Raw genomic sequence first — 14,380 nt, 5'->3', positions numbered from 1 at the left:
TGCCGCCGCCGGGCCCCGCGGCCGGGAGATGCTGCTCGTGCTCGCGCTGTGGCTGGCGTGGCAGGACGCGGCGGCGGCGCCGACCCCCGCGGCCGAGGACATCACCCGTGGAGTTGTGAGTTACGGGCCCCCCCCCGAGCCCCGCCGACCCCCCGGCCGGGCGTCCCCGCAGATCCCACCCCGTGCCCGCAGACACCCCCGTCCCCGCAGACACCCCCGCGCGCGGCCGCCTGGGCTCCCGCTGCCTTCCCTGCGCTGCGGCCCCCCCGCTTCTTCCCCGTGCCCCCCTTTCCCCGCGGCGCGCCCCCGCCCGGCCCTGCGAGCCCCGAGCAGGCGCGCGGGGACGGGCGGTCCGGAGGCTCCRCACCGGGAGCACCCGGCCCCGCTGCCCTGCGCTGCTCCCACGCAAGCGCTTGTCCCCTCTGCGGGGGGATGGAAGCGATCCCGGGGGGTTTGGGGTGCTGTCTGCCCTGGATTGCGGTGCTGGCAGGGCTAGGGCAACCTCGCACCGTCCCCTCCAAGAGAGGGGAGGCAGAGGCTTTTCTCCTGCAGCAGGGGAAGTTTATGGAGACGGTAGATCAGAGGGGAAAACCGCCCGGCTGCGCCAAGCGCAGGCTTCCAGTGCAGGCAGGTGTCCGAGAGCCGGTGCGTGGCTGTGCCTTGGTCCTGGGGCTGCCAAGCCGCCTTGGAGCATCTCCGTGACCTGCTCTGGGCAGGCGGGCGCTTCCCCAGGGTGACAGGGAGCGCGGAGCGCGGGTGCCAGCGGGACTCAAGCCCCGGAGCAGAGAGGCTCCTTCACAAGCCCCTGTGCTCCGGCGAGGACAAACGATGCTTTTTGCAGGCTGGTTTAATAGAAAATGGGGAAAGTGAGGTGCCTCTGCTTTGTGGTTGTGCATTTGCTTTGCTCTGTAACCAAGCACTAGAATTAGTATTTAGTACAAACAGAACATGAATTTGTACATTCTGCCCCTATCAATTTAACTCAGGCTTAAATCTTTGACCTTCCTTTGCCGTTGCGGCTGTCTGTGTTGCGCGCAGCTYTTACAGGTTAAATGCTGATAGTCGAGGGGGCTCATTAGCTGTTGCCGGCAACTGTGGGTCATAATGTGGGTCGTTAAGGCACTGGGGTGTGGGCGGCTCAGGATGCTGCTGTAGAGCTGTGGGGTCCTCATAGGAAGAGTGGCAGCTCTGGAGAAGTTCAGTGCAGGTGACTGCAGGGAGAAGTTACGCTGGGACTAAACCTTGTTTATTCTGGGAAGGGTCAAGCAGGTGACCCTAAACGTGCATCTGGGTGATCTCTGCCTTGCCAGGGATGCTCCTGCTGGAGCACGTTGTCCCCTTGGTCTCCCCAGCTGCTGAATGAGGAATGGGGGTGATTATGAGGACACCTTGTGCTTATGCCCTGTAATGAGCAGCAGAGAGCAGAAAACATCAGGTATTTTTTGGAGGTATTTATCAGGGGGGAAAAAAAAAAGTGTGGGAAGCGAGCACTTTAAGGAGGATTGTTTGACATCCACTTTACGAAGCGACTAGGAAATTAAAGATGTGCAATGTCTTTCCACCAAATATTTGAAAAAAGGAAGGGAGCRTGAAACCATGGCAATAGAAAGCTCCACTAACCTTTGCAAATCGCATCCAGCAATTCTCTGCAGGAAATGCAGCACGGTCTCAACAYAGCTTTTCCATCCAGAGTGCCCCCCTCGCCGCCGAGAGGCTGCGCGGGGCTCTGCGTCCGCGCCACTTGCTCCAGCACCAGCTTTGTTTTAAATGAAACCGTGGTGCGAGGCCAAATTAAAGTTCAGCAAAACGGGAGAGGGCTATAATTCAAAGGCGATTCTTGTTAGAGTGCTGCCCAAAGCAATATAATATCGAATGATATTCCAGCTTTCATTACCCGTGGAATATCTTGCCCAGTTTATAAATCTAGCTTCATTATTAATGTTTTTATTATTCTCCATTAGCTGCTCCAACAAAGAGAGCAGATAAAATAGAGCAGATGGAATGAAGCTTGACTGGAGTGTTTTCCTTGAATTTTAGTGCATTGGTTTGAGATTTACTGCTTCCCATTTTGCACTGCTGCCTTTTCTACAATAAAACCCCCAAAGCACCGTGCCGAGATGCTGAAAGGCCGGTGTATGTATATCGCTCACATATCGCATCTTCTTATGGCTGTTTGACTTGAGAGTCCCAGAAGTCCCAGCAGCAAAAACTTTATATACGTTAGCAGTAACCAAGTAATGAGGATTCTCACTTCACCAGGTTTTGAACCGGATCCCGAGGGATATCTCCTTCAAGCCTTATTTTCCACAAGGGCCGGCTCAGTGGAATCTGTGCACTAAAGCTTTTGACTCAGAGACCTGCTGTTTTAGGAGYGAGCTCAGCGTTGAAGAAGCAGCTCTTGGCAGCAGGGTTATGTTATTCTCTGCTACGGATACGGCTGCTGTCTTGTGGGAAGTGCTGGGCATTGAGCAGCACTTTGGGCAGATCAATGTCCAAAGGTTCCTGTGGCTGGAGAAGCCCCTGCATCATGTGGGGGCCACCAGTTGGGATGGTTGTGATGCTGTGACCGAGAATAGCCCGTGTGGCCGGGGGACAAGCGACATGGGAGTGCCTGGAAAGTTTTAGTTGCATTGCAAGAGCGTTTGTACTGAAAACAAGAGCGTTCTTCTTGCTGAGAGCACGACGGGAGGTGCCGGGAACGTTTGCTCGGCTCTTCCCTCCAGTTCCCGGGGGCTTTGCAGCTGGGGGCTCGAGGCATTCCTGGTGCCTTGCGTGTTGCTCAAGACGCCTCTCGCTGCTCACAATGCCCRTCTCTGTTGTTGGCAGCCCGTAGCTCCGGGGGGACGTGGGTATTTGCATTCGTCGCCCGGGGCCTGGGCCGCAGCCCCCCTCGTTGCATGATCCCAAGCGGCTCTTTGTGTGCGGGCAGGAYCCTCGCCTTTGTAGCGGCCTCTCATTTGAATGAGGGATGCGCTGGTGGGGAGGGTGCTCCGCAGAGCCCTGCCAGATCACACAGAGGTTCCTCTGTCCCCACGGTGGGGAGCAGGGCAAGGAGCAGCAGCAGCTCCCTGCGCGCACGAGGGTTGAAGAGCCGGGGGCTGCTCAGGCACCGCTTCGTTCTTGGGGGATCCCACTAGTGCAGCCTCCTTTGTGCTYGAGCTGCGCTTAGATCAGCCCAGGGCTTTCCTCAATGGATGCGCTTGAGTGTCTGGGACAGGGCATGGTAYCTCTAAGGCCTGTCTTATTTTCTGATCCGAAGCCTGTGATGATTAGCCCTTTTAAAGTGAAATCCATGCATGGGTATAGGCTGGCTGATCTGGAGGAGCTAACAGGCTTGTAATCTTCCGTTGCTGCTAATGGGAAAATTAAAAAATCATAATCCCTGTTAGAGTTTCACTCAGCCTTCTAAAATGACAAGACATTCAGGACAAAATGCTTGACAGCTTCCCTAAACAACAGTACATTCAGGTCAAGTGTGAAGGCGAGAAGGGCTTTGCTTGGCCCCTCTGCCATGAAAACACTTCCTTCCCTGCTAATAAGGAGTCCTGGCCTTCCCAGCCTTGTGAATCCCCTCCAAGGCTGTTCAGCCACCATGCAAAAAAAATGCGCTGCTGGTTACGTTTTAAGATACCTCTTAAAGCCAAAGTACAATGCAAACCAAATTGGCTTGACAAGAGGGTGGCTGGAAGCTTTCAAACATGCAGGCTGCTGTGAAAACATTTAATCTGGTATTAAAGCCCTGGCTGGTGTGAACTGCTACTTCCCTTTCAGACTGGAGAGCCCCAGACCTCCAGATACAGTAGAGCAGTTTTGTCCTGTGCTTGGCTGCTTTGTAGGCCTAGCTGCTTGAGTTATGGGGGTAGTTAAGCTAAATTACCCACTTTAATGAGCCTCTGCCTTTAGTGATGGTTGTGAGCCTGTGTGGGAAACCCCATTCCCAGAGACTTTCCCATGTTTTAGGGGAAGGGATCCTGGTGGGAGTCGATGACGTGAGCCCCCTCCGCAGCTTTGCTCTGTATCATTGGAGCTGAGCTCCAGGTTTGAGGCACTTGGCAGGCAGAGCTAACGTCACCGGTGACCCTAAAGGCAGGTGGGATTTGCTGTAATGAAAATTGCTCTGCCTGCGTGCACCTCTCCCTGATTTAGACAGCCTCCTCACTCCCGCGGTGCTTGGTTGTTCTCCTCTGCTAAATTGCACTGGCCGGTGGCTGTGCTTAAGATGCCGCGTTGCTGTCCCCAGCCTTTGCCCAGACGTTGGTCCTGGTCTCAATATTTGCAGCATCTCTGCTGCAATGGCCCGGCTGCTCCAAGACCCGGCAGCGGGACTGGCTTTTGGTCCAGGTGGCTGCACCTCTGCCTGCCCAGCACAGGGGTCGGAGGACAGGGCTCGGAAACCAGGGGACTTCACGGACGCCTCCGACGCCCGGCGAGTTCATTAGTTCTAGCGAGCGCTTGCTGTGACTCATCGCTCTGACCGCTCACTAATTTCTAATTATTTACTCATTGGCAAAGCTGCTGCCGGAATGGATTGCACGGCTCAGGGAAAGGTCACGCTCTCGCTGAGGAAACCTTTATTCCTGCAGTGCCGCGAGAGTGGGCAGATACCCAGCTCCCATCTCGGGTTCCTAATTGGCTTCATGAAGGTGACAATGTGGGAGGGAAAAAAAGAGAGTTTCTCTTAAGCTGGGCCCATCTAGGTGCACACCGCTGCTTAACAATAAACCTGGGTCACCATGTTGTCACTCTTAAAAAAAAAAAAAAAANCCTATTTTAGAGCAGAGCTGAACTTGAAAGCCAAGGATTTACTTTCAAAATAACCCAAGATCTGACAGCAACAGTTCTTGAAATGCTTTCTTTAATCAAAATCGCTATAAATGGGTAGATTTGGGAGTTTCAGAAGCTCTTCCTGATGTGCGCGTGCATCTGTGTGTGTGTTCTTTGTCCCAGATTTTTATGAGGATTGTCTCTGATTTCTGGGTCAGAGAATTAAGAGATTTGATGTTATATTTAAAAAAAAAAAAAAACATATATGCAAAGTTAAATCCAGTGAAAAACAAAACAGACGTGCGGGGGCGAGGGGAAGAAACTGTGGAAGTTGAGCAGGACTGGGGAGTTCTAGATGAACACGATGAGCAACTGCCTTTGACAACAGGCTTGTTCAGAGAAAAGGCACACAGCACCCGACATGGAGCAAATGCCAAAGTTCACTRAGAAATGTGGCCTTCAAATGAGACTCTGACAGTTTGATTAGCTTTGATTTGATAGAAAAGAACTCGATTAAATTTGAGGAATTTCCTGCATCAGAATAAACCATATGCACGGAAAATCGTTCTTCCAAGAAATCTGGTGATGATCTACAGYTTCTGGCAAGAACAGTCCAAATAAGGTGATTTGGAAGGTGGCAGTATATTAAGATAACTTTTTTTTTTTKGGTTTGTTTAGATTTTTCTAATGTTTTTTTCAAGAAGGAGTTTTCTGATTGCTGACTGTCTGCCAGGCAGAGTTCTTCATATCAGGTGGCATATAATTTCATCCTGACAATATTGATCTTTYGAGTGAACAAAAGCAATTTTACTGGTGTCACAGGGTCCTTGCTTGAAGGTGATGGACACGTTTGGATGATATAGTCTTGCCGTTTGACAAACCCCAGATGGCATCTCCTTTTGTTTAACTCCCAGCTGCTGAAGAATGCCCAGCAGCCCAGGCTCTCCCCCGTTACATACTCAGTTTACTTTACAGATCAAACGTGACTTGCACGACCACCTGCGCTGGAGCAGAGGTGGGCTGCTTTGAGCCTGTCGTGAGCCCAGGAGCTGCTTTTGGTGACTTCTTTCTGCAGGAGACATGACTTCAATGCACCTGGGAGGGAAGCAGCTGATAGCTGCTGCAGCCAAAGCTTGGTGTCTGTCTGCACCATCTTTTGGAGTCATTGATGCAGGAGGCCCTTGGAGTGGACTTCTTGAATGTGAGTTTAGCTGGCTTTCCAGGGGATGGCTTTCCAGGGGATGGAAAGCCTGTGCTTTCCATGTGCAATTGCTTTGCAATGGACTTTCTCATCAAAATAGGGAAGAGATGGCTTGTCTTTCCTTAAGGATGCAGTACAAAAGCTTCCCTCAACAAAAGCAGAAGTGGGAGATTACAGATCTGGAGAAGTTTAACCAAAAAACCAACTGAAACCAACCAAAAAACCAACTGAAATCCTCAGTGCAATTTCTTTTTTGATTTGAGGAGCTTGCTTGTTTTGCTCTGTAGTGGAGATGTTTCATCTCTGTACAGCCGCCAGAGTCACCCTTCCCCAAACTGCCCAACTCTGAATTTTTCACCTTCCCACCAAATTCCCCTTGCTGGAGATGGGAGATTATTGAGAGAGCAAAATGGATCATCGTAGGCTATTGCCAGCCTTTGGGGATTTCAATATCTGATGCTTTTTTGATGTTCAGAGTAGAGATGAGAGCAGTATTGGTACTGAATGAGCAAATGACCCCTGGATGGGAACTGAGTGGAACAGAAACAGTAAAGACCAGTGTGCGAGGAAGGCGGTCTCCATGGGATCTCTTTTGAGAAGAGAACCTGGAAACACTAATATGAAGAGGTGTGCACTTGATTAGCTGCTGCAGACTGTTCACAGTGCTCCAAGTTCTAGGCTATTCTGATGGACCTTGGACTTTATTTTTATGGATATTGGTAAATCCTTCATAAACATTTGCTTTTCTCACTAAGATGTTGTCATATGCAGAAGTAATACTACCAGTATTCTGGCTGAAGTGCAGTTTGGGAAATGGCTTTTTGCATTTCCCTTGAAGTTTAAGCTAAGTTTGTGACTCTGTCCTAAACTGCTGGGCAGCTCTGCTGAGCTCATGTGCAGCCGCCCTGTGGGCAGAGCCTTCTTGAAGGTGTGTGATAAGCAAAATAACTTGGATGCCTGTTTGTCTGAAGTGTGTAAGGGAAGAAAGTGCTTCTGTTGTTCTGCAGTGGTTCCCAGAAAGCTCAGTTGCAGACTTAGATACCAAAAAATGCATGAGGAGCAAAAAGATATTCTGACCACYAGAAAAGATCCAACCAAGGCTCCAGATCTAATTACCTATAAACTCTGGAGCTGATGAATTCAGCCTCTGAGAAAGCTTGTCAGCTGCCATATATCACTCTATAAAAGAGAAACTAAACACTCTTCCCAGCTTTTCTTGACCTCASCATGTGCAGTCTTTGGAGATATAGCAGCCGCTGTGTATTTTTTATGTCCTAGCTGGTGCTCAGCCCTAAGCCGTGGGTGTCCCTTGCTGGAGGGAGCACTCGTGCTGCGCTGAGAGCTGAAGTGAGCTGTAACGTGCTCAGCAAGGCCTTTTGCAAGGAGGCAGAAGCCGAGCACGGTGGGCTCCCGCTGCCGAGCGGTAGGGTTGGTACCACGCTGGTACGTGCGATCGCTTTGTTCTTGTTCCCTCTTTAAGCTCTTAGTCCCCTTCCAGCACRTTAGGTTCCAGGATGGCAGTCAACAAGGCCACTTGAGAAGCATCTTTGCTGCTTTGATAAATTTTCTGCATTAAATTGGCTTTTATTTTTCTTGTTTGTTCTCCATTTTGTTATTACTCTGCAAATTCCCCACTGCTCTGTACCAAACCATGCTGTCTCTGCCTGTGCGTCCTTCATGTCAGAGATGTGTTTTCGCTCAAAAGAGAGAGGAAATTGGGTTCACAAAAGGAAAATCCCTCATGGACACATTTGTGAAATGGCAAGATGTTTTCATGTAAAAACACTGCTAAAGAGAGTTAGGTGGTTTGGGATTTTTTTTTATTTTTTTGCCAAATTTTGTTTGCTACAGAAATATATCCTGTAGGCCTGATCAATGAGAACGGGGAAATGAGGAATAATCTTGATTGCCTTAGCCAGCGCTAAAATGTACAGCAATCCAGTTCTTCCTCCCAGGCTGGATGCATGTCATTTTCCGTGACAGAATGACAGGGCTGTCACACAATCTGTTGCTATCCTGGCGATCCGAGGACGCCTCGTACGTTGGTATGATGTAGGCAGTCGGTGTCCAGAAAAATCAGGATAATCTGGAGGAAAACAACCACCCTCTGCCAGGTCCCRTAGGCTATGAAAGGGAGAGCATTGATTTGAAGAGTCTTCTAGAAGACCACCTAGATTAAAAAACTTCCCCCCAAAAGATAGTGAATTTGCTTTGTATGCTGGAAAGCCTGAGGATGACTTTTCTGATCAGCCTGGCCCCGAGAGGCTGCAAGTGGTCGCTGAGCAAGCAGCTGCATTGCTCCCTGCAGGGTAGCCTGGCCTCAATGGACCAAGGCTCTAGTCTTTAAAGACTTCTCCTCACAAAGAGTCTCTGGTTGGATCTGAGGTTGGACTTCCAAGCTGGTGTCCCATGAGTGCATGACAGTGCTAGCACAGCTGCACGAGCTCAATGCACCTACCTTGGTGGTGGCCTTCATCACCATGAAGGTGATCACCGTCACCCCCTCCTTTGACCATCCCTGCAGCTCCTTGGGATTAGGCTCCCTTAAAGGATGCCCGTGCGAYTCCAAATGAGACTCCATTGCTACCTGTCAAAATTATACTTTTTGGCTCTTAAGGGCTTCTTTGCTCCTCATTTTACTGCATAGGATCACACAAYGGAGTAAGCAGCAATTGTGCTCGGAGTTGCCGTGCGCGTTTGAACACTGCCATGTGTGGCAGGAGGCCGTAGGTCCGCAGCTCATCCCAGGCCCTGCCACACCAAGTCCTGTTCATGGTGCTGGACGCCTATGGTGTCGAGCGGCCGTGAGGGGAAACCATGTCACGTGCTGAGTTCGCCTGAGAGAGGGAGAGCATCCCTGGGAATGCAGCCTCTGGGAGCAAGACTGKCTCACAAAGCGCTGCCGAGAGATGTGGTGCAGGAGCTTGAGGCTAAACCGTGTCCTGGTGGRGCAGCTGTGCCCTTCCTGGCAATGACCAAGTGTGGTCAAGGCCCAGGTGTGTGGAGGCTGCTTGACCTGATGGGCACCATCCCAGCTTCGCCATCAGCGTTGTGCTGGTGCCCTCCTGTGGAAACCAGGAAAACAGGAGTTGTATCTAAACCCCAGCGATATAGGTGGAGGCCAAAGATTTCGGGGGCACAAAGTATGATCCTRGGAGTAGGAAGGGCGCTTGCACTGCTATGTTGAATTAATTTGGAGTACTCGCTGTGACTCAGTGTGTGTCCCTGCTGTATCATTCCTGTCTGTACAACCCCAGAGAATCAATTTTGCTTGTCTGCTTAAAGGAGTTCCTTCTCAGGGTAAGGTCTTTTTTTATTGCCCTGGGGATCCTCTTGCATCATCTCAGACCCTCTGATTATCCACTCTCTGCTGTATCTGAACCATCCAATTTTTGAACTCATTTCCTTTGGGTGARATGATGATGTATTCCTAATGTTACATGCAAGAAATTCAGTCTTGAACCATGTTTGAGTGTGTGCGAGGAACTGATCCTTTCCTTGTGAACTCAGAGAGGCCTGGGTTTTATTTAGAGCCAACAGATACAACTGCAGAAATTTAATTAACGTTGCAAACCCTTTTAAACGGAGTCTCTGGCAAAATTGCCCATTCTGCTGTTCAAGTGGGTAGGATGCCTGAGCAGCCTCCCTTGGGAACTGTCAAAAAATAGCAAATGTTTCCTTGCCCAGACTGCTGCTAGCACCATGGGGGAAATCAGTCTGGCACTCTGTTCTCCCCCAGGGTAGCCTTGAACCCCACAGAGAAAACTAATTGGCAGCCAACTCCCCCAGAAGTCTAGCTCCAAGGAGCTGGAAGTTGCTTGAATTGCATCTTGGAGAGTGGCACGTTGTGGTGGACCATCATCATCATCTGCAGGTGAGAGGCCAGGCCCAGGGCAGCAGGGTGATGTGCACAGGAGGTCTCCTCTACTTGCAATGTGGCCAGCAGTGTGACCTTGCAAAGAAGAGTGACTATCTGCAGCTACGGCAGTCTGGAAAAATAATAAGTGGCAGGTGGAGTAAAATATGCACCCAATTGTTTCCCCCCGTAAAGATGAAAGGCAAAATGAAAAGGGGCAGATGAATTGCTCTGTTGAGATCATTAAGATACCTGCATTTTTCAAGGTCTCCCTTTCACTTCATCCTAGAAGAGGAACCTTATTCGTGACAGGCCAGCACACCGCAGGAACAAAATTGATTTCTTCTGAGATTGTATCATCAAAATCCAGATGCGATGTTCTCAAACTATCCAAAAAGTGGGTTAACAAAAATGGACCTTCTCTTGGAATTGCAGAGAAATACACTAGTTATATTAATAGATCATTGCCAGATGCCAGGCAACATTTTTGTCTCCCTTGGGCCAATATAATAGAGTAGCAATTTCTACTTTCTTATGGAGCCCCTTTTCACCATTTCCTTCTTAGACACCATTTCTTAAAAAGCCTTGGAAGGCACAAGTTTTATAGGGAATATATAAAAAAGAAATAAGGTGCAATTTAGTGATGGATTAATTTATTCCCAAGGAGTATTTTTCGTAATGTCTGAGATCCTGGTATTTATTGGCAGGTGCATTTTGCTTTACCTATGCCAAAATGTGTTGCGGGGGAGAGCTGAATTCAGCCTCTGGTTCTGTCACAGGAGTAACAGTAGTGGAAAAGGAGGAAAAAACCCACTCTGGGCATCACCCAGGTAGTGGCTGCAAGAAGTTTCAGCCTGCTAATGGCCTGAGCACCTCTTATCTGCGTGTTGGGAGCCAATGAACAAGGAGTGCCACAAAGCCCYCTTGGCCTAATCTTTATGGGTTTGAGCAAAAAAAACCCCTTCACATGGTTATCTGCAGCCAGTTTGGGGTGGAAATACATCAGTCCTGAGACCAAAGGCTGGCTCTGAGAGAAACCACACTCATAGATTTCCTTACCTTAAAGGGGCATAAGGGCTTGTTAGAGCAAATGAAGGAGATTCTGTTCTTTGTTAGCAAGCACAAAAAAATAAATAAATTAGTTGTTTCCACAGCATCAAAACAGCTGAATCAAACTCAGTGAGCTTCAATCTCTTTGGGCATGACTTGCTGGCGTCCAGTGCTGCAGAGAGGTAGTGGGAGCAAGAACTAACCTTTGGAAGAGCACAGGCTGAAGCAGCTGCAAACAAATCCTTTAAGGACTCTCCTGACATAAATAAACATGGAAAATAAATGATGTCCCCGGCACTCTGCCCTCAGCTGATGGGAAACAAGCTGCATTAACATAGTAGTTCAATAACCTGGAAGAGCTTCAAAAGAGAACTGCTTGCAAGTCCCATGAGCTAATGGGAGCAGGGGAAGGCAACGTGTTGTTTGTGACCGTACAAAACAAGATTATAAAATGTGACAGAGTGTTTAGCAATGGAGTGAGAAGGTACTTGAAAATCGAATTATGAGTGATGGTGTTTTTCATACGAAGATGAGCAGGGAGGAGAGGTGTCTGTGCGGTTGATGGTGGCTGTGCAGGGCACATGCTGCTGAGGGCTTGGGAAGGATCCCGGGATTCCAGCCGAGACCTGGGAGAGCWGGTTACATCTATCACAGAGGTAGCAAGTGCTTTCTGCAGGGGAATATGYTGATGATTAAGATGAAGGCACATAAAATCTCTTGGGAGTCTTCAAGATGTAAATTCCATCCCTAAAGGTGCAGAAATAGGTGCCCAGCATATTAAGCAGGCTGTCTTTTTTGTCTTTATGGTATTCAAGCTTTTTAGGAGTCATCTGTGCCTTCTAGGGTAGGGAGCTGAAATAGATGCAAGATTCGTAGTAACCTGATGGAGATCACTGTGCTAAACTGGCCAGGGAAGCACCGGGCTGGGAAACCTGTCTGAGACCTGCTGCTTCCCTGACACAGCCTCTGGTTCGTAGGGAAACACTCGCCTTGAGCACAGCGGCGGCTCAGCAGCGGAGATGGGCAACAAGAGCAGTTCCTGTCCCCACAGGTGCCCCTGTAGCTCTGGCTGCCTTCATCCCAGCAGAGAAATTTTGGCAGGGAGTTAGTAATTGGCAACATCCACAACTACCTGCTAGACACTACTCTTCAACTAATTGCCAGGTTAACACGCAGGTCCTGGAGTTCAGAGGATCTGTGATGACATAGTCCTGGGACAGAGACAGGAGGAGATGGGGAAGCAGCAGTGAATGTTTTGACTCTACAAAGTGTTCATTTTCAGCCAAGATGCTATGGTGTCCAGTTTTGAGGTTCTTGAGTGCATGTTTAATGTGTGGGGAAGGAGGCACTTTTCCACACGGGAAGGGTCAAGCTGTGCGAGGTACACCCTTAAAATGACTTCTGCCCCTCCACAAGCGCGGGCATCTTCCCTCTTGCAGTGAAAACAATAAGGATTTTATTTTTCAGAGTGGGAATTTGTCAGGTTGCAGAGCAGAGATCCATGAGAATGAGAAGCTCTCTTTCATTCCAGGAACCTCCCCGGGCTTTCACGGGTTGTGTCTCACTCCCACAGTCTGCTGGAACCGTTTAGAAGTGACAAACCACTTCTCATCTGGCAAAGGCAGAACCTGGCACTTGCTGGGGTGAGAGAGGAATTTTTGCCTGTAGGTTTTTCCCTCGTTCTCTGCCCGWGCTGGAGATGGTGTCGGGGAAGCTCTGCGCATCAGTGCGCCAGACGCCGCTTCCAGTGCCGGGAGATGTGGCTTGCTCCTGCAGCCTCCCCTCCGTGACCTTATGCAGTCAATCTCCCGCCCACGTTGTCCTATTTTACAGATGGGAAAATGTTGCTTCCTTCCTTCTGTGAAGTCCTTTGACAGTGACAAATGGAAAGTGCCGTGCCAGTGTGATTTGTAACGCAAACTCCCAAAGCCCCAGGCGCGACGGGTGGCCGCGGTGCCKTTCGTCATGCAGGTTGGGGCAAGATGTGTTCCTCACCCTGCACTGCTGTTCTCCTCTCTCCTCCCCAGCAGGCAGGACATAGGGGTGTGCTGCCACAGTGCACACTCTGAGCTGCTGCACTGTGTCTCTAACAGAGACCGTTGTGTGCCTTATATCAGACCTCTGCTTTCCTCTAATGCTCAGCACCCCAGAGTGCACAACCCTGGCTGTACAATCCGGACAGGATTGTACGGTGGGGCAAACCTGCATGGTGATGTGCCGAGGGGGTGCAGAGCCACATATCATCCAGATGCCTTGCAGGAAGCCCCTGGAAGGTGGTAGGAAGCCCTTGGAAGGTGGTAGATAGCCCTTGGAAGGTGGTGTTGGGGTTGGAGGCGGCTGTGCCACTGGGCGAGTGCTATGGGATGTGATGGGAGGGTGGGAAGGGAGTGGATGGCTGCACTGTGTGTGTAATGCATGAGATGTGGCAGCGTCCCCAGGCTCCTGCTGCACACCCCGGCTCCCCCAAGCTGGTCAGACAGGAGCACTGATGCCCCCCTGAACAGCCAGAGTGCAAGGAGGGGGACAGGGGCTGCCTCCCTGCCAGCCGTCGTGACCGGCTGCCCTGGCTCCGCGTGGCACCCAAAGCCCCAGACTTTGCTACCAACCCTTAATCCTGCCTCCTTCCTGCTTCCCACCGCTTGAGCCTGTCTCTTGCTCCAGCCTTTAATTAGACAGGACAGGGTGTTACCGCGGGTATTCAGCACTCCCTGAGAGCTTGTCTGCTGCTGCAATGCCGTGATGGATCGGAGGGCTTCCTGACGCCTTTATTTAAACGCCGCCGTTTTCCGGCTTCTCTAGAAAATTYGCTGTGTTCGTTAAATGACCTGTCTGTTAAGGCCCACATGGCTTCTTTCCCTCAGCTTTAGACATGCCTGCCTCGTGGTTTCGGTGCGCTGCCAGCACGAGGTGGCCGGGACAGAGTGGTGGGCACAGGAGCAGCGTGGAGGGTGAGAGCTGGGCAGCTCTGGACGAGCGCCGTGTTTTGGGGCAGTTTCTGTGAGATTTAGGCTGCCTCGTGACATCACCATGTCAGGATATATCTTGCTACCAGATGGACCGAGGCACTTTAGCAACAGCTTTCTGTGCTGGGTCACAGTAATTCCCCCCAAATTGGGAGAATGGGGAGAGAAGGGGGAGACTCTCCAGAGCACCACAGTGCTGAGCTATTCAAAGGGAAAAGAGCCAGATTCAGAATCTTCCTGCAAGAACCACAGCATGCAAAAATGWCATTTTATTATCAATATAGACCTAAATAATTTTATATGGTGACTCAACATTCAGCTCTATTTGGGAGAAACTGCTGTTTGGGAGAMGTGACGGCCTGTTAAGGCACCGCTCAGTCAATTCCCTGCTGCAAAGGTTGGGGAGGCAAAGCAGGGTGGATTTGCTCAGTCGTGCATTTTGCAGCCCTTTCTTCTCTCCACCTAAAGCTGCTTTTATAGGAGAGATTCCTGCAGAAAAGCAAAGCTCCAAAAGTTTATTTGGTGACTCAACTGATCTGTGTCTGT

The 14,380-nt window shown here is 50.2% G+C and overlaps 1 protein-coding gene across 1 annotated transcript in view; it reads left to right on the top strand.

The window, feature by feature from the left end:
* MMP17 (matrix metallopeptidase 17) overlaps window positions 1–14,380 on the top strand; it is a 61,247-nt gene that overhangs the window by 720 nt on the left and 46,147 nt on the right. Inside the window, exon 2 of the mRNA XM_026037471.1 lies at window positions 29–115. Within this exon, the coding sequence (XP_025893256.1) occupies window positions 29–115 (87 nt within the window). The remainder of the gene's footprint in view (window positions 1–28; window positions 116–14,380) is intronic.

Source organism: Nothoprocta perdicaria, unplaced genomic scaffold, assembly GCF_003342845.1.
Source record: "Nothoprocta perdicaria isolate Ctin4 unplaced genomic scaffold, notPer1 scaffold_2, whole genome shotgun sequence".
Lineage (NCBI taxonomy): Eukaryota > Metazoa > Chordata > Aves > Tinamiformes > Tinamidae > Nothoprocta > Nothoprocta perdicaria.
Note: the sequence above shows the minus strand (reverse complement) of the source record. Positions and strands in the feature narration are given on the sequence as shown.